Source organism: Artibeus jamaicensis, unplaced genomic scaffold, assembly GCF_021234435.1.
Source record: "Artibeus jamaicensis isolate MK-2021 breed Jamaican fruit bat unplaced genomic scaffold, CSHL_Jam_final contig_3230, whole genome shotgun sequence".
NCBI classification, from domain to species: domain Eukaryota; kingdom Metazoa; phylum Chordata; class Mammalia; order Chiroptera; family Phyllostomidae; genus Artibeus; species Artibeus jamaicensis.
In genome coordinates, this window is record NW_026521764.1 from 2657641 (window position 1) to 2684654 (window position 27014).

At 44.9% G+C, this 27014-nt stretch overlaps 1 protein-coding gene across 3 annotated transcripts in view; it reads left to right on the forward strand.

Annotated features, from left to right (window-relative positions):
- NPY (neuropeptide Y) overlaps positions 1–27014 on the forward strand; it is an 86063-nt gene that overhangs the window by 38830 nt on the left and 20219 nt on the right. Inside the window, exon 5 of one of the 3 annotated variants that reach the window (XM_053663592.1) lies at positions 13628–13782. The exons of 1 other annotated variant lie outside the window; for it this stretch is intronic. In XM_053663592.1, the coding sequence (XP_053519567.1) occupies positions 13628–13748 (121 nt within the window). In that variant the 3' untranslated portion in view covers positions 13749–13782. Of the gene's footprint in view, positions 1–2166; positions 2532–13627; positions 13783–27014 lie in introns of those variants that run through there. One more of the 3 variants, XM_053663594.1, reaches the window with a different exon arrangement.

Here is a 27014-nt window from a genome sequence, read left to right on the forward strand (position 1 = left end):
ACAGACTTTCATCTTCAGCCCTTTCTGGAAGAGGAGGTTTGAGCTCTGGGCACCAGCTGGATCATCAGGAATATACCCTATGGAATACATAATTCTAAAATTGTTATGGAACCACAAAAGACCTTAAATAACAAAAGCAATATAAGAATAACAAAGCTGGAGTTATCATGCTCCCTGATTTCAAACTACACTACCAAGCTCTAGAGTTACAGTAATCAAAACAGCTTGGAATTGGCAGAAAAACAGATGTACGTTAATGGAACAGAATTGAGAGCCCAGAATTAAACCCACACATATATGGGCAATTAATTTGTAATAAAATAGCAAAACCACATACAATGAAAGAACAGTCTTTTGAGTAAATTGTGTTGGGAAAACTGGACTACAACATGCAAAAGAATAAAACTAGACCACTCCCTTATACTCCACATAAAAATGAACTAAAAATGGATTAAAGGCTTGAATGTAAGACCTGAAACCATAAAATTCCTAGAAGAAAGCATAGGCAGTAAGCATAGGCAGACATTGGTTTAAATGATGTTTGTTTTGGATGTGACTCCAAAGGCAAGGGGGACAAAGGGAAAAATAAGCAAATGGGACCTCACTGAACTAGAAAGCTCTGCACAGCAAAGGGAGCCATCAACAGAACAAAAAGGAAACCCAGTGAACAGGAGGAGGTGCTTGCAAATCCTACATCTCATGAGGGATTAATACGCAAAATATGTTTAAAAACTCACATAACTCAACAACATGAAAACTAACAACGCAATTCAAAACTTGGCAGAGGCTCTCCATAGACGTTTTCCCAGAGAACACATAGAGTTGGCCAACAAGCATAAGGAAAGAAGTATAACATCATTAATTATCAGGGAAGTGAAAACCAGAATCACAATGAGATATCCTCTTATATCCATTTGAATGGAGATTATCAAAATGACAAGAAATAACAAATATTGGGCAGGCTGTGGAGAAAAGGGAAACTTCAGACGCTGTTGATGGGATTGTAAAGTGGTGCAGCCACCATGGAAAACAGTGTAGGAATTCCTCAAGAAATTAAGAATAGAATTACTGTATGACCTAGCTCTCCCACTTCTGGGTGTTATCTGAAGAATATAAAACTAATTCAGAAAGATACATGTACCCCTATCTTCATTGCTGCATTATTTATAATAGTCAATGTATGGAACCGACCTAAGTGTGCATTCATGGATGAATGGATAAAGAAGATGTGGTGTATATGCACAATGGAATACAACTCAGCCATAAAAAAGAGTGAAATCTTGTCATTTGGGACAACATGGATTGACCTTGACAGTATTGTGCCAAATTAAATGTCAGACAGACAAAGGCAAATATTGTATAATTTCACTCAAATGTTTTAGAACCTAAAAAAAATACAAAAGGACAAACAAAACCAAAACAAACTCATATTGCAGAAAACAGATTAGTAATCAACCAGAGGGAAAGGGGGTTGGAAAGTGGGCAGATGGTTGAAGAGGGTCAACCTAATGGTGACGGATGATGATTAGATTTTGATGATGGTCACTTTGTAGTATATAGAGATGACAAATTATACGTTGCACACTTGAAACTTATATGTTACATACCAATCTTACATCAAGTAAAAAAAGATAAATGTGAAAGAGGAATACACCCTTCTACTGAAGTCACTGGATCTACTAACACTTCCTGAAGCATTTGCTATGTGCTACATACATACTGCTTAGTTCTGTGGATATGAAGATGAGGATGACCCTCTTCCATTCTTTCTGAGAAAGGAGATGGTTAGGTATAATTTAGCGCAGAGGCTGGCAAATTGGTGCTAATGGGCAAAATCCCATTGGAACACAGCCTTTCTCATTTGTTTATGTATGTCTGTGGCTGCTTTCATGCTACAGTGGCAGAGTTGACTATTTGTGACAGAGGCGGTGTGGCCTGCAAAGCTGAAACTGTTTAAGATCTGACCCTTGACAGAAAGCGTTTGCTGACCCCTGATTTATGTGATCCCTCTCCTTTGGGGTTTCATTAAGAACAGTGGTTAGAAGCTAGTGGGTGATAGGTGAGTTTGCTTCGGCAAGCACAATCTTTTGAAAAGCAGATCTGAATATCTCTAGAGGAACCTCATAAATCTCCTGTTTTCCTAAATTTAGCCTCCTTCACTTTTAGGCTATCTGTGTGGCTCCAGAAGGCATTTGTGTTTGAGAGCTTTGTTCAGAGCAAGACCACTTAAGATGGAGAGAAAGGGGAATGGTTCATCTTCACTCGACTTTGGTGGTGAGCCTGGACCTGGGGACATTCTTATTTACCATTAGCAACACTCCCAGAGCGAATCTTCAGGCACTGATGGGGCTGTAATGGGGAGGCATTGGGGAGTCTATTACAGCACAGTTTTCACTCCAGGTGCAGGTATTTTGGCCCTTCCATCCAGGAACAGCACCGAGCACATGGCAGACCCTCTGTAAACTTTGTAAATGACACAGTGGTGGAGAAGAGCGGGACAGAGCAAATAATTAACGATGCTTTTTAATTGGCGGGTGAAGAAGTTGAAGTTACCTCATTGTGTTTTCCATAAAATTTAAATAATCTTTTTAATGGCATAAAAGCACTTTTTTATTAGGAAATTTGCCCAAGCTACTGAAGTCCCTGTGGTTTGAAAACTTAATATAACCAGTTTTATTATCAGCACACAAGTCTCTTGACAGTTACGAAAAGGGAAGCCTGGGACTGGGTGGGTAGCAACTCTGGCTGGGTCTTCCACAGGCTACCGGATTGGTGTGTAACTAACTTGGCTTTTAACTTAAAACCCTTGATTCGACTGTTTTTACTTATATATAAAGATCTTGGTGATTGAAGCAATGTCATTATTATCCTGTAGGCAGCATTCTGTAGGAATCAACTTTTCATAATGTTTAGAAAATATAACTTCTTATCACAAATGCTAGAACCCAAAGAAGCTATGAAAGGTCCCATGGTTTCCTAGCTGTTGGCTGGCAACATTCCCAACTGAGGTATGGTAGACAAATGAGTTTACACTATTTAAAATATTACCTTATGTAAATGGTAATTAGCTTACATATTACCTTATGTAATTAGGATACATATTACCTTATATAAATAGTAATTAACAGCATTAGCAACTAACATTTGTTAAATGCTTACTACATAGCAGGAACTATGCTAATTACTCCACATGCAGTATTAATGTAGTCATTGCTACAAACATATAAGATTGGATCATTTTTATCTGAGTCCAGCTCAATGAGGTTGACTGAGTTACCTGAAGTCATACATCTATGTATCGGCAAAGACAACCTACTTCTAACTCCAAAGGTACTTAGCCACCAAACTGCCTATTCAATAGCCTGCCTCAGTAGGCCATGTTCAATCATGTCTGTCACCTTTCCAATATTGAAATTCTAGATGAAATATAGGCTGGGCCATATATTACAGTGGCACTATTCAAAGCAGTTCTTAACTTACGGTTCATGGGCACCTTACACGTTTATAAGTACTTTGAGGAACTAAAGATTTTATGCAAAGTGTGTGTATGTGTTTAAATGCATGGGTGAATATTTTTTCCGGGGGAATGGCTTTTATCAAAGTCTGTCACCCAATAAAATGCTCAGAACAGCTTACTTTCTTAACAATTGTTCCCTGAATATCAACCCTGTGGCAGGCGCTAAGGGAGGGGTGTACCAACATGAGTGATGCATCAGGTAGAAGCCCTTCCCACCATTCATTGTGCAATCAGACGAGCAGGAGGCCCCTCATAACTTTCCTCATAACTAACGGCCCCAGAGTTATGAGTGTTCTAGGCATGAATGTTGCTGAATATAATTTCAACTCCTTAACAGTTAAGGAGTAGTTACACTTACACAGTCCTAAAATTATTTTGGTCCTTTGAAGGCAACCACGAGGCCGATGTGGCCGCTGGTGAAAATGAGCTCGACACCCTGGTGTAAGAGAAAGGAGTACGGTCAAACCGAACTCTGGATCTTCAAGGGTGGCGTTGATGTTACCTAAGATGGGGAAGTTGAAGAAGGAGCAGATTAAGGAAAAATGGGGAAGATAAAGGAAATTAGTGAATCCTACTGAACTATATTCAAACCCATCTTTAAATCCCCAGCAATTTCATTTCTTTCCCTCTCAAGAAAGCTGTAGCTAGTTTTGTGCTAGATGTTGTGAGTAAAGCCACAAACCCACACTTTTTAGGCTGTTTGAGAAGACAAGGTTTGCCCACAGGGAAGTTTAAATAATAGTAGAAAACTTCAGTAACCATTGAGACAATGATGCAAAATATTTTGCAGTTGGACTAATTCTGCAACAAAATCTTGCAGGAATTCAGATAAGGGAGGGTTCGTTTTTTTCTGATCAAGGCAACAAAGGTGTAATTGAGGGAGTTGGCTCCTGAGGGAAAAACTGGATGTGGATAGACCAAGAGGATAATCTGTCGTGTGTGTGTGTGCATGTGTGTGTAACTTGGCTTCTTTTATTCGTGAACAGGCTGGAGAGAAGGGCTTCTCAGTTGTGGCTGCTTGTAGAAGTCACCCGGGGAGGTTGCTTTAAACATGACCCTCATTTAACTCACATGGGGTGAGTCCTGTGCCTTGGAAGGCTTCCTGGTGATTCCCGTGGCAGCCTGGGTTGAGGTCCGTAGGGTAAAGCAGAGGCTGGCAAACTACAGTCCCCAAGCCAAATGCAGCTGTTGCCTATTCTGTTCTTAGAGTTTTACAGGAACACAGCCACGTCCATTTGCTTACACATTGTCTGCAGCCATTTTCACGCTCTAAAAGTGATGTTGAGTAGTCAGTATTGTACCCAGAAAACATTCTCTGACTTGTGGTGTGGCGAGAGGAGTGTAGGTTCTGGTCTCCCAGACCCTTGGATCTAAATCCTGTTTCTACCAATTAGTAGCTGTGTGACTTAGAGCCAGTCACTCAACTCTCCAAAAGCTTGTTTCTCCACCTGTAAAATGAAGATTACAGCTAGATTATGAGGCTTAAAGAAGATAAATTGGTAAAGAACCTAGCATAGACCTGGCATGTGGAAAGTTTCAGTTTTTGTTGTTTTCCCTTGTTTCATATACTAAACCAACCCAATCTCCCAGAACCTTCCCTCTGCACGAAACTGAATCCTTTGAATTTCTTGCAGTCTTATTATAGCCTTTACAGAGTCCACCCCTCCTCATTGCCTTACAGACAAGAGTACCTTAAGCAGGGCCTTTGGGCTCTTCAGTATCTAGGTGCTTTTAAGAGGAGATCAAGATGGACCCACTTTACATTATATTTCACTGGATAACAGACTTTTTAGTGTGTTCTGGTGTATTTAATGTGTAATATAATAAAAAGGACTTGTGTGTCATGTCGAGGGGCAGAGCGTAAATGATTATGACAAGGGAAATGGAAGATCAGATGGTGTAACCTCAGCTGACAGCAGAATCCGCATGATTAACGTCCTGGGCTAAAATAACCAGGTTCCAGAAGCATCCTTCAGCTTTTCCCAGGAGCTGGGAACATGAACCGTTTCATAATGAGAAATGACCAACTTCGTTTCCTGAGTGTCTCAGGAAATAAGGGACAATTCTTAACTGCTCAGAGAGATTTTAGAAGAAAGCTACTTGACCAAGGGCAGGGATATGGGAATTTGGCTTTTGTAGAAGACTCAGCATCCCCCCACACACACTCACAAACACACTCTGTACTGTCTAGGAACATAAATAGCTTCATACTCAACACTGTTGGTTCTGTAGACTGCTGTTGCACGCATGCTATGTTATTAGCATCTAAGGCCATCATCTCCACGTGTGATTGGTTGTTCAGAGGGGGCTTATTCCTGAAAATGAGAGGCTCGGGGCTGAGTTATGACTTTGCGGGCCCTAGCTACTTTTGCCTACAAAGGCCCCTTCTTCCATAAAAATAATAATGTTTGTGATTACATTGGTTTAAATATGAATATAATCCAAGCTGGATTATATTTTTCTCTGACTTTAAAAGAAATTAAAATATTTTCACAGCCCCCGCCTAAATATAGTGGGCCCTAGGCACTGCTGGGTGCCTGCTGGGTGAGTCAGCCCTCGGCAGTTCCACAGAGGCGCCTTAGCACAGCCTTTCGGGAGCCGGCAAGCACTTCCTACGAGACTGAGTAGAAGTTACTCGTACTGCATTCTGAAACTCTGATCATCCAAGTCCACTAACAGTTCACATTGTGTTGGTGGTGGCCAGTGATGTCTCTCTGCCTGGATGAGTCACACTTATCACTGTGACATAGCAGTTGTCCTACCTCTGAAACTATCTCCTTGTCACTCATGTATGGCCATTCAAAAATAGTGTTCAGAGAGAAGAGTGTATTGAAAAGGAAGACGATGAAGAGGATGGGAATGTGGGGTGTTATCTGTGTGTCACCACCAGGGAGCTGGCTTTCCACCCTCCATGGACAGGGTGGAGCTAATGACTGAGGAGTGTGTCTCTCAAACTACACCCTAAGTGCCACTCAGAGACAACGTCCTCTCGCACCTTGACTGGTCAAGGGAGGCAGCCATCTGAATGTGGTGCTGGAGAGGCCGGGCAGGGTTGCCGTGTTGTTCCTAGCAGGCGTCTGCTTCCCAGAAAGCCCCACTTTAATGGGCATAAGTCACAAGCGTGATTGCTGAGAGTGGGGAAGACGAGGGAGTGGAGTGGTGGGCACAGAGTCATGCGTCCGTTACAGAGTCCAGTGTGTGTGTGTGTGATGTTGGTCTTTGGCTTCAGTAGCAGCACATCAGAAAAGGGCAGAAGGAAACTTTCTGTTCAGGAATCTGGGAAGGCAGGAGTCATCCTCAGATCCCAGATCAGCCCTCACTTTGGATGTTCAGAGTCACATGCCAGGGCCTGGGTAAGGGCTCTGCTTGACTATTGACCTAGGAAGCAAATACTTGACGTGGTCAAAGAAAGGATATGAGATTCTTGGTGTGTTAAGAATGTGTGTGTGTGTTTGGTGCATGTATTTCACCTGGGGGAAGGAAAAGGCTTATAGTGGAAAGATATGAACAACTTAGGAAAGGAGATGAAGTTGAATAGAATGTTGTGAAGACTGGCATGCCATAACTCTGACTTCCTCACCAGAGGCAGACCTCTAAAAGGCAAGCTGATATACAGAGATAAGTAAAGAACACCCCTTAAGAAGATGTACGGAAGCAGAGGTGGGGTGGGGGCCTTACCGAAGAAGCAGCTGTGGCCCCGGCTACACGGCTCAGTTGTTTCAATTCCCAGTCAAATGGGAGGCAACTGATGATGTTTCTCTCCCATATCCGTGTCTCTCTCTCTCCCCGACCTTCCTCTCTCTCTAAAGTCAATAAGACATATCCTCAGATGAGGATAAAAAATGAAGAAGCAGTTGTATTGACCAGTTTACTTCAGAGTTACTTGTAGAGCTACCGTTGAGGGTATTTGTATTTGAATAGGAGTTTGTCTCTCTGCACATTGCTTCTCTCTCCCTGGAGACTATAGGGAAGGCACAAACTTCTACCTGAGTGATCGTAGATGGTTATCATGGAAACTAGGAGGTGGCACCCAATTCAGCAGTAGGACTTTTAACCTCAGGATCACAAGTGGGAGCAAGGAGAGCCTGCCAGTGGGTTTAAATAAGATACTGGTTAATTAACGGAACACCAGGGGGACAGCCTAGAGAGAAAAATCACGCAGTAGATAAACCCAGGTTTTCAGGGCTCTCAGAAGGAGTGATGGATGTCCCTGTCAGGCTGTGCAAATGAATGTTTTCTCCTCTGTCATCTGTCCTATTTTGAGTATTTGGAGGCCAGTTTGCTCTTGACTCTGGAGCAAGGTGGAAGGAGGCAGCTGTCTGAACTTCCAGCCAATTGAATTCAAGAGGGCACAGAGGAGAGCCCCAAAGATGCTGATGGCTTTCCAAGCCAGTTCCTATGTCACCCCTACCCCTGTGTCTCCAGCTGTGTGAGTCCAGGCTCCTGGGAGGAGCCCTTTCCACTGCCCTCTCCCTTCCCCTTTCACAAAATACAAGCCCAGTGCCTGCCTTTGGTCTCCTCCCTGCCTTGCCGCCTGGCCCACTTTTGAGGCCTTTCCTAGACTAGCTAACAAAAATGCAAGAGCATCTAGTATGGGAGAGTCTGTTTGAATGAAATTTGAAAACACCATCGTGTGCCTGTCAGTCCCCAGCTACTGGGAGAGGAATAAGGAAGACATTTGCTCACTGGTTGCCCATTTAAAAACACTTCACGACAAATGAAAGATTGATTTGGTCATTTCAAATGTATCAGATTTCATTCCACAAATGTTGAGTGCCATTTACCAAACTGGATGCTGTGGAGTTTACTCAAGTAAATCAGATTCCTCCTGTCAGTTTGCCTCCCGCATATGGAAGAAATAAACTTTCAGTGCCTGGTGAGGTGGAATCTAAACTGCACACCAGCCTCCTCCTCTGTGTAGAGGCGAAGTCACCCTGAGACGGGGGCAGCGACCACAGCTGTGCGCACTGGTGTTGAACAAGTACAGCTCAATTTGGCACGTACAGGTGTATGGCACCATTCCACCAGGTGAGCGTGCCGCTGAGTCTGATCAGGGTCGACAGGTTGGTGTGGGGCAGGGGCCAGGCTGGGCAAGAGGCCACTGCAAGCCCAGCTCCTTGACAGGGCGGTAGAATTTCACTCACAGCGGCTGAGCGTGTGTTTGTGACATGAGATTTGTGACCTTTTAGCTCAAATCTTATGGCCTTGCCCCAACAGTGGGAAAAGCTCCATTGGGCTGTCTGGGACAAGGGCCCCGCGAGGATCCCATGGAGGAAGAACCAAAGCAACAGTAGTAATGGAAGGGCCAAAGTGGCCTTTTTCTTTTGGCACCAGAAGCAGAACTAACCCCTTCAAACCAAATAAATGTTTAGTTGTTGAACTAGTTTGGAATGGAAAAGAGGCCTCGAAGATGAGATAACAGACTTTCTGCATGTGGGTATTCAGGCAATTAATTGGATAAATAAAAAGCTAAAAGTTAAAACCCCTACACTGGTTTACAGAATTTCTCAAACCTTGCTCTCTCTGGCCTCATTTCCTGGCAGGCTGACCCACTCAGCAGCGGGCAGGCCGGCCTCCTTGCTAGTCCTCAGACACGTCCGTCAGGGCCTGGGCCCCTGCTGGTCCCCAGGCCTGAAATTCGCTTCCCACAACGTTCTCCCTCCTGACCTTCTAGCGCCCCCCACCTTCCCCCACCCCCATACTCTCTTTTCTCCCATTATTCTTTGTGCTTATCCATAGAATGAATCACTGTCTGACATTATATTTTCACCTGTCTGCCCTCCCTTACCCCTGATGGAATGCCAGTTCTACAAAGGCAGGGATTTTGTCTCGCTTTCTGCAGTTCCACCAGGGTTGTGTTCGGCCCCGTAATTGGTACATAAGAAACATTTGTTGTTCAGAGTCTGGTGAGTCTCTTGGCACTCCGAGTTGGGGAGTGCATTCATGCACATTATGAAGAAATACCCAGGTCGGAGTTGACACCAGGAGAGTGAGACAGATGCAGAGCCCTCAGTGTCTAGAAGGAGAGAGGAGGCCGACGGAGGGAAACCAGGGAACAACTCATAGAGAAGGGACTGTTGGATCCTTAAACGACGGTTAGAATTTGGACATTGAGGAATGGGAGGAACTTTTAGGTGAAGGACATAACATGAGCAAATGCAGAAAGGTATCAAGAACAGCTTTCGAGTTTCTTCTTAGACACTTATATTAGTCAGTGTTTCTGCACTTCTTGACGTGAAAAAAAAAATCAAAATCACTGAGTGACATAGATGACATAACTCAACGTTTGATTCAGATCTAAAGCAGCCTTTCGCTGGAATTTCCTGTGGAGCAAAGTGAAAGTTGCTTTTGATGTTATTGATAACACTTGGATTTATCTTCGTTCAAATTAATGAAGATAATATTCTGCACAACATTTACAGCAGTAATTCATCACTTACTACAAGCTTGGCACTGTGCTAACCACTTCATATACAGGGTCTAACTCAACACTTTAAACAGTATTTGGAGGGCAGCACTCATATTGCTTCCCATTTACAGATCAGAAAACTAAGGCAGAGGGATGTGGAGTGATCTGTCCGGTTTCACACAGCTAGTGTGTGACAGATCCAAATGTCTCAGCACATGTCTCTCAGATTCCAGAGCCCATCCTTATAGGTAAAAGAAACTTATTTTCAATGCAATAAAATATACTGAATGTCAAAAAAAAAAAAAAGATCAGCTCCTTTTAGCTAGAGCAAGGAGTACAGAAAAGAAAGCAGAGGGCAAGGTAGCCTGAGAGGTTAGGTTTTGAAAGGTCTTGCTTCCTGGCTACTTTATTCTCTAGAAAACAATGAATTTCAGTCTACGAAGTTCGTGATGATATAGGAGAGGCTGATATGTACAATAGGTACAAGGCAGGTCTAGTTGGGTAGGATGAGAGGAGCGGGTCTCCCAGCCCACTCCCCCGCCCATCCCTGTGAACCCCAAGGACACTGCTGTTCAGACTCTGAAAATCGCCGCTCTATAAGTAGGGAGGTATTAGAGGTGTTCGGCTGGGGATAGACTGGATTAGACTGGTGTTTCAGAAAAGATAAATCTGGCAACTGAAAGACGAATTGGAGAAGGAAGGGAAAAGAAGCAGGAGAAACAATTATGAGGTTCTTGCCACCGTCTTAATGAGAGGTAATGAAAGTCATAGCTCCGGCAGGCCTGACCATCAGTCATGAATTCAGGAAGCAGGAAAGGTGGCTGTGAGGGAGAAGGACAGGACTGGGTGGTAGGGTTGGGGGAACCCACTCAGGTGGGGCGTGTCCAAACGCTTGACTCATGCCTGGGCCAGCATCCCTGAGGTGAGAACATATGAGCTTCTAGCAACATGGAAGGACAGGTAGGTGTTCACCTGGTTCTTCCCATTCAGTTTCCTACATGGTCCAAGCCTGCAGTATGGGGTATAGGAAATCAAGAAAACAGCTGCCCTGTTCTCATTCCTTGTGTGGTTACTGGACGAGGCCTGTTTTTCCTCACTGGACCCTGAGTCCCATAAGGACAGGAAACGTGCCTGCTTGCCTCTATCCCCTGCTTGTAGCACGTTGCTCAGCAGAGAGTAGGTATTCCAAAAATTCTTGGTGAGCAGGTCCATTAACGATTAGCAGTCACAGTGAACTCCTAAAACACCTGGGAAGGCTGAGGTTTCTGGGACAATGGCCACCTGCACACAGGTAGCCTGCGCTCCCTTCATAGCACCAACATACCTGTCTTCCTTAAGCCAGGCCGCTGTGGGGCGCTGCGTGCTGGGTTGTGAGCCTGCAGACTCTGTGGGGGCCCTGTGAAGAGCTTGGAGACTAGGTCTGGGGAGCCCCTGGAGCAGGGCTGGAAAGACAGAATTCTGGAAAGAGCTCGACACACAGATTTCTGTCTATTTGCTGCTCCCTGTGTGTGCTTCTGCAGCCCCTGCCCACCACTGTGTCAAGGAGGAGCTGAAAGTGTTGGCAGAGTCCTTTCCTTGCTGGAGCCTGGGAGGGAGTGGAGCCCTTCGATCAGAATGGCTTCTACTTCCTGCCTCATCGGGGGCCTGGTGGCCTGTGTGCTGGCTGCACCATCAACAATGGCTTTTCCCTCAACCACTGCAGAATTGCCACAACCCAGACAATTTGAACAACTATTTATGAGCCCCAGTGAGCTGACAAAGAAACAATCCACCTGGGGGCCCAACAGCCAGCCACAAAGGGAATATTGACCAGAGCAGACAGAGCCATGCTCAGCAGAGTGCTGAAGGAGGAGGAGAAGCCAAGGGGAAGACAACAATGAGAGCGCCCAAGACTGGCATGTAGCACATAAAGACTTCTGGAGCTAAAAGATGATGACTTCTCAAATAAACCGCTGAGTAGATTAATTATATAAGAGACAAATCCAAGGATACATGGAAGCAATATTTTAAAGCATCGAACAAAAATATGCAAACAGCTAGGAACCCTCTGGGTAAAGATAAGGCAATTGGAAAACTGACCCACAGAATCTAAAGTGTAGGTAAAAAAAGGAGGGAAAGAAATAGGAAAAACATCAGTACAGTTAAACTGTACTGTAGTAGGAAAGGTGGGATCCCAAAAGTCAGCTGTGTAAACTGCGAGTTGAACATTAGCACGAGGTCAGGCACAACCCAGACGGCTATGGACTTCCAGCCTGGAATTTCCTGGTGACCATACAGGGCCCAGCTGTGGTCTGGTGCTACCTGCTGACAGCTCTCTGCTGCAGCTCAGGTATCACTTGGGACAAATTCCAGGTGCTGTGGCCAGCTAGGACCTGTAGCAGAAATTTTAGGACTCATGTAGTTGGTTGGTGCCCATTTCATCAACCGCATCTGGGGAGATTGGACCAGGAGCAAACTGGACCCCCTTCCTGAGATAAGGTTGCTTGTAGTTTCTCCAGCTGGCTGACTGTTATCATCACCCCCGCACCTTCACTCCTTTCTGCCCCAGGGAACATACATACTCACCTGAGGCTGCTCTATCTGAAGTGGCAGCTGGGCAGATGGGAACAGTCATCACAAGCAGCAGTATGGATTTGCATTGTCATGGGCTTGGGCTATCATACAAGAAGGTTCCCTTAGCAAAAGAAAAACGTGCAGATTGAATCGACTTGTCAAATACCAAGCAAGATCAGAGGGAAATGCCACTGATGTAAGTATAGATTTGTAAAATTCCTGAGCTACATGATGAGAATAAAAATTGACAAGCTTGTAGGCAGAAGTGATGAAGTGTCAGAGTGGCATTTACAACATAGGAAGTTAGAAGACGGTGAAATCACATCAACATTACACAGAGTAAAAAGGACTGAGACTCAGGAAACGCATTACTACCCAAGGTAGCATCTCCTTTCCAGGTAAAGGAAAACTATTTGAAAATGGGCAAAATTCAGAAGATGTATCACCAACATAGCTACTTAACAAAAAATTTTAAGAAAGGTCTTTAGCTCAAAACACATGAAGAAGAATCCTTTAGAGCGTGGAGAAAAGGAGAGGTAACCCTGATTAGCCCCTGATGCTGTCAACTGGATTAAAAATTGTGGGGGAAAAAGTCTGACTTTCTTTTCACAGAGTGTAGTGGATTAAATATCCTGAAACTTTCTTATTATAAAACACTTGAAAATATTAGGTAGGCTATTAAAAACACCCTTTTAAATGTGGCCTAAGCTGCAACAAAGTATGGAATGCATCCATGGCTAGATCAAAGTGCGTTCACAAATTGGGGGCAAGTGGATGCTGAAGCCACAGGCGACTTTCCACGCTGATGGCCTAGGGTTTCTTATTTCTACACACGTGTAGCAGAGACAGGAGACCATGCCCAGGGCTGTGCAGAGGAGGGAACATGAGCAGAGACCGCCCACGGAGCCCTGACTCCAAAGGTCAACAAGCCCGAGGAAGGGGTGACTAGAAAAACTCCACTGTACAGAGACCAAGAGTGAGAGCAACTTCTGTCTCAGTCTTGGCTCTGGGTGAAGGAGGATCAAAAAGCTCCTTTGAGAATGCGTGAACACAGGCTTAACAGGGTGCCACTTCCAGATCCAAATGTACGCTACTGTCATGCCTGAAAAACTGCAAGGTAAGAACTTCAAATGGATTTCTATCCCCAGGTGTGTGACAGAAACAAAAATGTTTCCGGAGAAATGCACTCTCAACTCCTCCAAGAATTCCCCCAAATTAAGTTCCAGCAAAGATAAAGTCACAGCAAAAGTCCAAGGAAATAAGATCTAGAAGCCGAATCAGCAGAAGCAATAAAAAAAGAAAGAGGAAGGAAAGAAAGAAGTAAGAAAGGAAAGAAAGACCTAAGAGAATGAAAATATTGGAATTGCTGGAAAATTAACATGAGAAGCTCCCACAGACACAACAAAAGATGAAGGGAGCATGCTATAGAATGTTTACTGTTCGATACTCTGTATAGAGTTTGAAAAGAGGAAAATGAAGCTACATAATAAATGCTTAAAAATATTAGGAATGTTTAAAGAAACAAAATGAAAAATAAAAAGCACATATATAGAAGCTACCGAATAATTCAGAAAACACCAGTTCTGTTTTTACAGAATGTGTTAGTTTTACCAAAATATACGGGAACAATTTTCAATCTTACAGAAACCCTACCCAATAAAAGAAAAAGGGCGTCCCTCCCATCAGCCTTGTTTTGAACAGGCCGCTACAACTTTGACATTGAAAATGAGACAAGGGCACAGTGAGAGACCAAAGTTACAGGCTAACATCCCTCCTGAACATAGATGCAGTAACCCTGAGAACTGTAAGGTATTAGCAAACCAGAGCCAGCGATGTATGAAAGAATCATCCATCATAACCAGGTGGAGTTTATTCTCGAAATGCAAGGGCAGGTTTACATTCAAACCTTGTCAATGCTCTTCACTGTAATAACAGAATCGAGAGAAGCAACACCATCATGCCAGTAGATGAGTAAATGGCTGGTAAGCACAGCGCTTAACTCACTGCACTTGCTGTGTGCAGTTATTTGTTGAATAAAATTAATAGACTCAGAGAGAGCATTCAATAAAATTCAAAAAAATTCATGACTTAAAAACAAACTTTAACAACCAGGACTGAAGGAAATTTCCTTAACAGTATATAAGCTACCTCTCAGAAATTCCTGTTTCATTTAACATTATTTAGTAAAATGAAAAATGCAGAAATTCCACTCTTTAGGATATGTGCCAGCCATATGCACAAGAACAGTCAAAGTAGCATTGTTTTTCAAACAAAAAGCCAAAAACAGCTCATATGTCCATCCAGAGAATAAGAAAATAAATTTTTGATACAGTCCTATGAGAAAATACTAGACAGCAATGAGAAGGAAGAGTGCTGTGTGCACAGATAGGAGCAGCTGTCACAGACAGAGCAGCGCAAAATAAACAGCAAGTGTCGCAGGCTGAATGGGGTTGTGTTCCCCCAAGTTCCCGCAGAGTTCTAACCCGGGGCACCTCAGAATGCGGCTGCGGCTACAGATGGGACTTTAAAGTAGGGAAGGGAGAGTGAGGTCATGTGACTGATCATAATCCAGTATGACTGGTATCTGTATAAGGAGAGAAGATTAGGACCCAGACAACACACAGAGCAAGAGGTGGCCTTGTGAAGACACGGGAAGGAGGTGGCCATCTGCGAGCCAAGGAGCGAGGCCTCAGAAGACACGAACTGAGAGGAAATAAAGTCGTTAATCTAAGCCGGCTAGTCCAGGATCTTTGTTATGGCATCCCTACCTAACCAATAAAAAAAAAGTTACGGAACATTCAGAGTTTGACGCTATTCATGAAGTGTGGAAGAAGGAAAATTCACTTTGTAATATTTAATAATATGATGCCACCAGACGGAAGAGTAAGGGAGTGACAGAGGGACTGTGCCCGCTCCTCAGCTCGTCCTCGACACGGCGGTGGGCAGAGACTGCAGTGCACTCACCAGGAGCATGAGTACACAGGATCTGGGTGTCAGCCTCTTTCCAGAAATTCTGTGCTTCCAGCTCCAGGGGCTCCCATGTGCCAGTCTCCGAGCTCTCCACAGGACCCCCTCGGAGTCTGCAGGCTCACAACCCAGCACGTAGCACCCCACAGCGGCCTGGCTTAAGGAAGGCAGTTATGTTGGTGCTATGAAGGGAGCGCAGGCTACCTGTGTGCAGGTGGCCATTGCCCCAGGGTCCTCAGCCTTCCCAGGTGTTTTAGGAGTTCACTGTGACTGCTAATTGTTAATGGACCTGCTCACCAAGAATTTTTGGAATACCTACTCTCTGCTGAGCAGCATGCTGCAAGCAGGGGATAGAGGTGAGCCAAAGCAGGCACGGCACGTTTCCTGTCCTTAACGGGACTGAGTGGAGTGGGGAAAAACAGGCCTCGTTCAGTAATCACACAAGGAATGAGAACAGGGCAGCGGTCTCAAGTGCTACAAGGAGAGAGGCCCAGGACAACGGGGGTCTACAGTGGGTGTCTGATGGAGTCTGGGAGATCAGGAGAGATTTCCCTGAAGACACAATTCTAGAGTGGAGATTTGTAGTGCAGCTTGTAGCCGGAATTAGCAGAAGAGGGAAGGGAGGGCTCCCAGTCAGACTGAAGGACCTGTGCAAATGCCCTGGGTAGGAGGGACCATCAGACAGACAAGAGACAGACAGACACCGAGAGGAAGGGCCCAGCAGGCGCAGTGAGGCTGCAGAGGCAGAGAGGGCCTGGCGCCTGCAGGGCCATGTCATGGAGGTTTGCGTCTGTCCTTAAACCCACAGGGAGTGGTTCAGAAACATGAAGTGAAGAAGAGGAGGTAGGACGGGATCAGATTTGGGTTTCGAAGGGCTCTCATTTGACTGTGGACAGTTGTTTTGTGGAGGGCAGGGCAAAGGGGACAGTGTGGGCTGGTTAAAAGCTGATTGCGCTGCAGGAGTCCAGGTGAGTGGCAGTGATGGCTTGGGTTGAGGGCGGCAACGGTGCAGGAGGAGAGAAGTGAATGGATTAAAACATAATTCAGGAGACAAAATGCCAGCTTGGTCATGAGTTGGATAAAATCATAGGTAACAAATATGTAACCAATTTATACAAATGGTTGACACTGAAGTATCAGGTACAGAGATGCTGGGCAGATGCAGAGAACATCAGTAGGAGTGACGATATGAAAGTCAGACCTCCAGGAATTTCACGTCGAAAGTGCTAAATGAGATGAGAGGGATGGAAGTAGTGAAAAAGTCAGTTTTTAGGGTGAGCTTATGTGATCCGGTACAAGGATCACTTGATACGTGTTTCGAGCCAGGCACACACTAACAGACCAGCAGCAGCACTTGGTAACTCAGTCAGAGTTTGGGGGGTGGGGGAAAAGAAGAAAGTCAGCACAGACAGGGTACAAAGCAGCAGCAGGGCAGCGGCGGCAGCACCCCCCACGTTGCTGCAAGTGTCCAGACCCCGACAGCCCTCCCCACAGATCTGCAGCCGCAACCGACAGCATCAGAGCAGGTGAGCACACCTCAAACACCGGCAGCGTCCTCATCCCTCTCCAGACTGAGTCTTTTACACTGGAGCCTCCAGCCGACCAAACTGTGGCGGGGCCTGCATGGGGGTGGAAGCCATCAGACGCAGGCCTGCACACGGTTATCTCTGGGCTTTACACCTCCCCACAAGGTCACTGCTGGAGCAGAGGACTCGGTGTAAGCAATCCGGTCCGCACTGACTTCTTGTCCTCTTGCCACCCCAGGCTGGCACAGCTTGGTCTGAGCATGTTCCGAAGCAACTTTAAGGAAAGTTAGTACAGTTAGTATCGTTAGTTGAGGTGCCTGAAATAAGATGAGTATTCTAAAATAGCAACAGTGACAGCAGTAAGCACCTAGAAATGGAAACAAGGGGACACGTTCACAAAGGTAATAAACTATTGAATATTTAGTAATAAATTCAACAAGACCCAGGAATTACATGATTAAAACTAGAAAATCTTACTAAAGGATACAAACAAGATCCATGTTCTTAGATAAGGCGATTAATGTTTTAAAAATATGATATTTTCAAATTAATTTATAACTTCAATTAGAATGCCAGTGGTTTCTTTCTTTCTTTCTGGGAGGTAGGCTGAGAATTGAGGGAAAGAATTCAGTGTTGGAATGAAGGATAAATGATCAAGAATAATTATTGAAAAGTATGAATAGTGGAGACTATTGAGGGAATTTGCCTCACTGGCTATTAGAATATACTTGAAAATAGAACAAGATACATTGTAATTTAAAGATGCCGTGAAGTCACTATACAAATAGGTCATTGGCACATAATGATAGAAAAATCAGCAGGACATAAAAATTCCAGAAGTAGATGGCAGTGTATTTGAAGAATTAACGAGACAAAGACCACATGGTCACTAAGGGAGAAAAGGGTGGCTTGTTTCTTAACTAACACTGGCATAACCGGTTATTGATCTGGAATAAATTTACTAAAAGTGCAAAAATAAATTACAGATAGCTTAAAGGTTTAAATGTTTTTTTTTTTAAAGTAATACCTCATTTACAACTGAGGCATTGAGAGAGAACTTCTTAACCAAGACTAAATCTACAGGCAAAAAATAAATGTGTTTCACTATATACAAAATAGTATTTTGCTATGTTGAAAGACACCATAAAATCATTAAAAACAAAACATCTGAAAAAACTTACAACGTAGAGCCCAGCCAGTCAATATCTTTACTGTGAAAAGAGGTCTTTCAAAATGACATGAAGGGAACACATAATGTGTTAGTAAAATGGGCAGAAGAACAAATAATTCATTGAAAAGTCCATAGAGTAAGCAGGTGAATGAAGAGGTGCTTAGCTTACTGTAAAATACCAACTCTCATGGATGCACAGGCGCACATACCGTCACTGGCACTGACTGATGCACCCCACGTTGTGCAGCTCACAGGTAGCTGAGTGCCGTCTCTATACCCCTCAGTGGCACTGGGAATGCAAAGATGCGTGAAGCAGATTTCTGCCGCAGGGAATTTACATACACACATAAAATGGAAAATAGCCTAAGACTGGTTCATGTTGCTTCATCTTATTAGAATCTATATATAAATATGTGCATTTTAAAACATGTGCGTGGTTGAAAATGCCACTTTGAAGTTATTTATTCATTGCTCCTCTGTAATGTCATCTCTGAAGGCAGTGTCCCCTCCTGAGTTTTCATTTATTTAAACATACATGCAAGGCTCAGAAATCAGATAAAAAATCACATTATCCTCAAAATATGAAGTTGGCATTTTTACATTCCGTACCTGCCTCTTCTCGACTTGGCCTGTCAGAGTCAGTTTATCCTGTCAGCCCTCCCTAAAGTCAAACCATTAATTTCCTCAGTTGTCAGTGCACGTATCACTTTCAGGATAAATCTGTTAAATAAATGCTGACATCTCCCAGGCTTTGCCATCATTAGATGATGATTAATGTTAAAACTTTCCATTTGTCTTAAACACTCCCCTTTTTAATTCAATAATTGGATCAAAGATAGAGGATGTTGTGTTAAATGAGCAGTACAGTTTTCCAGGTGGCTCTTGAGAACCGGGGCTGAAGCTGCCCGAACCACTCCTTGCTTGCAGCTTCAACTGCAGTCCACCACTGGCCTTCTGCCTCAGCCACGCTGACCCCAGGACTTTGGTACTGTGTGGCAATTCGTGAACCTTAAAGCCCAGGTTGAACGAATGAATACATTTCAAACTTCGGGCTGCAGCAATGAATTCAGCTTCTAGAAATTAGTCTTTGAGACTTTCTTACACCTGAGGTCAGTCTGGAAAAAGTCCAGCCATTGTTAATATAATGAGAACAGTTTGAGCAACGTCAATGGAACCTGGCAGCCAAGGAAAGAGGACTGGAATGCACGTGTGAGAACAATGACGACTTCACTGTACTAGTCAGTGGGGGTGGTAGATGCTGTTGAGTGAGCATGTGTACTGTGTGGCCATTGCATTAAAAATGACTGAGTAGAGCAACGAATCTGCATCAGATTTTGTGTTAAGCTTGAACATTCCTCAGTGGAAACTGTTCGGATGATTCAGAAATCTCTTGAGGATAATGCAATGAGTGCGGCACAAATAAATTGTGGCACAAACACTTTGAATATGGTCAGGAATCTGTTGATCTACATTCTGGAAGGCCTGCCATAAGCAGAACACTGAAGAATGTTGAATGTGTATCGGCTACAATCAACAAGGATTGCGGAGACTGACTGCGAGAACTTGAAGCTGACCTGTGGATTCCAAAAACTACTGTGTCCAAGATTTTGCTGTGTACAAGGTTTCTTGTATCTTCTTCAATAAATGTCTCTATTTTTCATAGCACATGGCTGGATACTTTCTAGACAAACCCTGTATTCAAGTGTACAGGCATATATCATCTTATTGCAGAAAGCATGACTTTACTGCGACATTTCTTATTACAGTAGTCTGGAGCCAAATCCAGAATACCTCCTAGGTGTATCTGTATTTAGTACAGTGTATTAATACACTGTATTAAAGCCGAAAGCTCCACGTTAGGTTCTCACTGTTCCACTGCTCAGGGGAACACAGAGCCCTTCATAATCTGTTTTCTACTCAGTCCTGCAGCTCCTGCTCTTTCCTTGGGTGGTTCTTCACATTTTCTTTGCCTGGAATACTCACCGTAAAATTCCAGTTGCATTAGCATCCGCAGGCTGTGATCTCTGCCTGCTCAGCTTGGTGAGATTGTCATACTCTGTTCATGCTCTAATTCCCTACATCGCGTTCTAGAAAGTTCATCCTCATAGAAAGCTAAGGTGATCAGGAGACTTACTTCATGCATTTCTCTTCTCTTCAGGAATCAAAGGTTTGCTCTGCCCCCTCCCTAATGTCTGAAAGTCACTTTTCATGTGTTTTTTCCCCAGTTATGTATTTGTTTACTATATGAAGACTAATTCAGTGCCAAGCTCTCTGGTTGCCCCATCTCAACTGGAATAAAATTCCAAGTCCCTGCTCTGGTTTATGAAGCCCTGTGTCGCCTGCTCTTTGCCTACTTCTCTGGCCTCATCAAGCACCACTGCCCTCTTCACCCACCTGTACACCCTGTACTGGCCATCTTTCACTCTTCAGATTGCCAGCTGGTTTTTATACCTTCAGGTCCTCGCTCTACTGGCTCTTCTGTCAGGGGTGCTCTACCCTCTGAGTTTCACATGGCAATTTCTTATCGTTCAAGACTATCCAGTTTAAAGTAGGGGCCGGTCACTGTCAGAGCAACCTGTTTTCATTATTTTCAGAATGCATATCATATTCTTTTATTTTTATTTGTATTTTTTTCTTTCTATATTGGCTTGTTTTCTGTGTTTCTTCATCAGAGCAAAGCATCCAAGAGGATAGGAACCTTTTCTGTCTTCTTGCATCTCCAGTGCCGGAACTGTGTCTAGCATGTAGGAAGCACTTGATAAACATTTCCTAAGTGAATGAATAAACGGATAAAACCCATTTTTCTTTTTCATTGCTTCATACCTTCCTCCCCAAATAACACAAATTTCAATGAACGTAATTAATCTAATATAATGTATGGATGAAAATGAGGATGATGAGGATGATTTCTAATATTCTTCCTATGTGCTAGATACTGAACTGGCTTTAGTAATTTAATGCATCAGTTTTACATTAGTGAATATAAGAGCTTTACACTCATTGTCTCACTTAACCCTTATTACAGCCCAGTGAGATAGCCGTTCTTACCATCAGCATCACAGGTGAGGACACCGAGGCACAGCGGAGCTCAGCACCTTTCTGCACGTCCCACATCTCATCCCCTGAGTCCCCAGAGGTCCTTATCCTACTGGATCTCCCAGAGTTGCCGCTGGTCAGGCTCCGATTTTCCTTCCCACACGACTGGAGCTGGGTCACACTGCCTTTGAGATACGCCCGGTCGTGCTCGTCTCCAGCACTGAAACATCATGTACCACATCTGTTGTCCATTACTCTTCCTTGCAAAAAAAGCCCATATTGTGCTATTGTATCCAATCCTCATGTTTCTACTGTAGCATAAATATGCTTAACCAGCTGTTGCTAACGCTTTGTAATGCCTGTGACAACTCTACTGAGAACTCTGTCTTAATGGAGCAGATGGTGTGAAATCAGACAGGCAAGTGGAAATGCAGTAAAAGCGCGGGGAGGGAGGTGTGGGTCAATACCACTCCTTTTTTTGGTTTGTTTTCCTGAGGATTTGGATCTAAGAAAGGTCAAATTCGGGTCCCCAGACTTAGTCCCAAGGGCAGTGCGAGATCTGGGATACTGGGTTCAATGAAAGAAGTTTGAAGCATGGGAGAATACTTGGAAATATTTTACAGAAATGACTGACAAAAATCACTGAAATGGATATGTTTTTATGTAAAGCAAATGGAAAACAACAGAAGGCATTCAACAAAGTTCAGGATTAAAGGGATAAATGGGAAGATGATAATTTTCTCAGAGGGAGCAGATGACGCATCCGATGCCGATGTTAATAATAACAATATCAGTCACTAAATAAAGGATGCATTTTTGAATGAAGTAAAAAGATTCAGAGTCAAACAGACTGGAATTCCAACCCCAGAGCCACTGCTCACAAGCCGAGAGACCCAGGGCAAGTTTCCTACTGTCTCGGAGTTTGAATTATCCTTTGGATAATAAATCCCATCATAATGTAGAAAAGGGGAGGTTGGGGACCGAGGACGGTTACCTGGGGGACAACAGTTACAACAAAGCCAGTGAGAAGGTACCGCCACAGGCTGCAAAGACAAGCAAACCTCCATCATTTGCAGACCCTGCAGGGTATCAGGGGGTTTGGGTTGGGGCAGGGGGAGAAGGGGCGAGGTGGTTTACAGGAGGAGGAGGAGGAGGAGGAGGGAGAAAAGAGAGCATCCTGGTGTCTGGCAGACTCTAGAAAGGGAGACACCCCCAAAGAAGCAACAGTATGGACTGGAAAGCACAGCAAGCCATTGGAGAGCGGCGGCTGCCATTGCTGACTCCAGCAGCGGGAGGACAAGGGGCCCCCGAGAAGTCCTGCAGGGCTCGGAGCAGTGAGGTCCCTCTTTTCCTCCTTGGTTGGAGAATGTGTAGTGTGTCTGGGAACCTCTAACTGAAACACATGCTGTGAGCAGCATTCTGTACTTCTCGGCTAAACACACCAAAGATTTGGGTGTTTATGAGGTTAGGGTGTAAAAGCATTCGTTTCCTCTCGGACCACGTCTCAAGTCCCCCGGCCACAGCACGATCCAGGCTGAAGATGGCTCGGATTCCGTGCACGTCGTGTGAGCTTGCAGAGCCATCCATGATGCCCTTGAGCAAGATTTATGAGCTCATTTGATATTGGCCAGTGCCAAGTCATGGGCATCCATCCCTTCTGGCAGAAGGAAGAAAAATTAGGATGTTAAAAATGTGCCTGATCTGAGCACCCTCTTGTGTCTGCTTGTTTGTGAACAAACCCGGGTTAGTTTGGAGACATTATTTTAAACAATTTGCCTATAGGAGGTTAGTTATACCAGCAAACTGGGGATCTTGGACACCAACACCTCCTGGCTCATTTTTGCTGTAAACTCCAGCAAAAGGAGGAAGGGCTTCATTTTGAATGAGGGTGTTTGGGGAAAGCTTCCCTGAAAGGGGCCTTTCTGGCAAACCCTTGGAAGAGGAAGAGGAGGAGCGAGCCCTGGGGAAAAACCATCACAGATGTGAGTGAGAACCCCTAGTGGGTTCAGGAAGCGGCAAGGGGGTCAGTATGCCCAGGGCGCAGTTGGAGGGCTAGGGAGACGGGGAGGAGTGGGGGCGGGCACTGCAGAGTCTTGTGGAGACTCTGAGGACTTAGGCTTTTGTTTGAAGTGGATGTGATCCCATTTGGAGGAGTTTGAGCAGAGGAATGGCATAATCGGAGTGACGTGTGAAAAGGATCGTTCTTGCTACTGTGGAAGTGAGAGTTACCAGCTAGAATGCGGGAAGTAAGGAAACCAGGTGGAAAACTGCTGCTGTCATGAAGAGAGCTGAGGGCTGCCTGAACCACGTGGGAGCCGTGAAGCTAGCTGGTGAGACTTGGTCAGATTCAGGTTATATTTTAAAGGCAGAGAGCATCGGACTTGTTGATAAACTTACTAGATGTGGAGATTAAGAAGAGAAAATTCACGGATGACTCCAATTTTTTGGCCTAAATAGCTGGAAAGGCAGAGTTGCCATCAACTGAGATGGAAAAGACTGTGACTAGAGCTTGACTGTGACTGTGATTAGGCCTTGAACGGTGTCTCAGCCCACCCCCTTTTCCTATACTGAGGTCCTAACTCTTAGTATTTCAGCATGTGACCATATTTAGAAAGAGGATTGTTGCAGATACAAGTTAAGGTGGAATCACACTGGAGTGGGGTGACCCCTAATCCAATATGGCTAGCGTCATTTTATTTAAAAGGGGGGAAATTTGGCCCTGGCTGGTGTGGCTCAGTGGATTGAGTGCCAGCCTGTGAACCAAAGGGTCACTGGTTCGATTCCCAGTCGGGGCACGTGCATGGGTTGCAGGCCAGGTCCCCAGTAGGGGGCACATGAGAGGCAAACAAGCACTGATGTTTCTCTCCCTCTCTTTCTCCTTCCCTTCCCCTCTCTCTAAAAATAAATTTAAAAAATATTTTTAAAAAGGGGGAAATTCGAACAGAGACATGTGCAGGCAGAACACTAAGCGAAGATGAAGGCAGAGATTGAGAATCCAAGCAATGGCCGAGATTGCCGACCACCACCAGAAGCTGACAGAGAGGCCTGGCACGGATTCTCTCTCACGGCCCTCTGAAAGAGCCAACCCTGATGACAGCTTGAGCCCAGACTTCTGGTCCCTGTTGTTGAGGCCACCCAGTTCATGGGCGTTTGTTACAGTAGCCCTGGGAAACAAACGCAGGAAGGTTTAGAGGGAAGTGAGGATCCAGGATTTAGTTTGAGCCCCGTTAAATAGAAGATGCCTACCAAACATCTGAGGGTAGGTTCAAGTGGGCAGCTGAATATTGACGTCTGAGGTTCAACAGAGGTCCAGACTAGAGACTTCTTTTGTAGATTATTAGATTGACATTATTAAAGATCATTTAATTAATTTCCTAGCTGAGGAAAACTGAGGCCCCAGGGATGAAGGCCACACGGCTACTTAGTATTGAATCTCTGAGCCTGCAGGAGAACCCACTGCAGTGCCCTGCCCAGGGGCTCCTGCTCCCTGGCCTTCCTGATGGGAACCTGCCCCTTCTAACCACCCAGTGGCCAGTTCCTTCCTGCAGCGTTTGCCACCAGTCCTAACATGGGGACATCTAGAGTCCACCGAAATATCTGTGACTCTGGGTTGGAAATTTCTGGCATTAGGATGTTTTCCATCAATAAAAGTAGGAAGTCTCTAAAAGCAGAGTCTTCCAACTGCTTGGAACTTCTGGGTGGGCTAAGGGCCCAGAGCAGCTTTTGCCCTCCGGAAGTTGTTCTCCGTCTTCAGATTCCAGAGGCCTTTCCAGTGGCAGCCTCTCCCACATGTTCATTATCTAATAAAAATGTGCACTTTCTGTTGTGAGTTAAAGCCAAAGTATAGCTTCAAAATTTGCTTGGCCACGGGGATTTAATAATACCTAAATGCTCTCACATGTTAAATATTTATCCATTTTTCCCCATAACCACTTACAAAAAACACCGATGATTAACTTTGTACAAAGGAGAATATTCACGTGTGTCTCACTGATTTTCCTGATGGGGCCAAATGGGGCAGGTGAGCCAGTTTAACACAACCAACTTCTAATTTTGCACAGACTGAATAGGAAAAGTGCCATGGATATGAATAATCTTACTATCTTTTTACTAATAATATTTAGCTCACATACAGCTCCTTCCATCTTCTAAGCACTTTGCCAACATTAACAAATTTATTCACTAACACTCAAGGGAATCATTTTTTCAATGGGAATGAGAAGCCAAGAGAGACGTAAATGTTGCCCAGGGCTAAGAATCAAGCTCGCAGCTATGGCGCAAAGCAGGGTAACCTCCGGTGGGTGAGTCGTAGTCCCCACTGGGTTTCCCGCCTCCTTAAATATTAGAGAAATATTGCAAGCCTAGGAGGCAGGTCTGATTTCCCAGTCTTAGTTTTATTAGGTGTGTACTCCCCATAATTAGAACTGTATAATTAAAGCTACTTGATCTTGAACACCTACTATGTGCCAAACATTGTTAAGTATTGGGGATGGTAAAAGAAAAGGGACTCTAGCTGAGGGAGAGGGAGACATGAGTAACCAAACAGCACTCGGTGAGATGACGGCCATATCTGAGATGAACAGGGGGACAGCTACCTGGGGAAGCAGCACCCAGCACGCTCCCTGAGAAGGTGCTGCTGGTAATGCACCCTGTCGGGCAGACGAGAACCAGGGTGGGGGGATTGAGCAGGGGAGACAGCCATCATAGAGAAGGGGAAAAAAGTAGGAAAAGGTGGCCTGGAAGGGCGCTGTGTCTCCTGAAAATTGCAAATACGTGTTCCGCCTGACCACAGTGAAGGCTGCCTGTCTAAGAGGGAGGTAACGTGACTCCAGAGAAATAATCGCAGGGACTCGCATGCCATTATAACACACATTTTCCAAAGATTGCCCCTGTAGTCTGCCCCATCTCACTTGTCCTTCTACACTGTGACCTTGCCACCCTCTCCTGTCCAGAGATGGGTTATACCCATCTGGGTGGGCTCACGACTGCCTCGACAAATGGCACACAATGACAAGATGCTGTGTGACTTCCGAGGCTGGGCCAGGGAAGGTAGTGCCACTTCTGCCTTGTGCGCTGGGGTCTGTTTTTGGAGAGCTGACCTATCAGCTGAGATGTCCAGTTGGCTGCAGCCCACAACAGGGGTGCTCAGGCCTCCGGACTACACGAAGGGCCCATATGCAATTGGGCAGCTCAGGCCAACAACCCTGGCTGAAGTCCCAGTGGCCAGCCAGCTCAGCCTCCAGTTGTGTGAGCAAAAGCACTTCCAGGTGACTCCAGCCTTCAGCCGTCAGGCCACTCCTAGCTCCGGAGCCTTCCCAGCAGAGCCCCCAGGCACTGTGGAGCGTAGACAAGTGGTCCGTTTTGTCCTGTCTGAACTCGGATGCACAGAGTCCCTGAGCATAATCCAATGGTTGAACTTTGGGGCCGGTTTGTTATGGAGCGGTAGAAGCCAGGGCAGTCATGCTACAGATGTTTTACTTTATTCTCAGGCGATAGAGGACCATTGAAGGATTTTAAGAGGCAGGGCCCGCGGAATCCCGTGTGAGATGAGAAGACCAGCGGCTTAGCTGTCTCTATAGCTCAGGCCCATGAATCATTCTTCCTAGGTGAAGCTGGGTTATCACCTTTTCCTGTCACTGTCGGTTGATTTTGTCAGCCACACTCATCTCCCTCTCATTTAGTGGTTCTCATTCCTGGCTGCACACTAGGATCAACTGGGGAGCATTAGAAAACATCCCATTTCCTGCCCCCCTTCCCAGATCAATTAAGTGGGAACATCTGGAGGAGTGGGATGCCAGTGTGGGTGGTTGGAAGCGTCCCTAGCTGATCCTAATG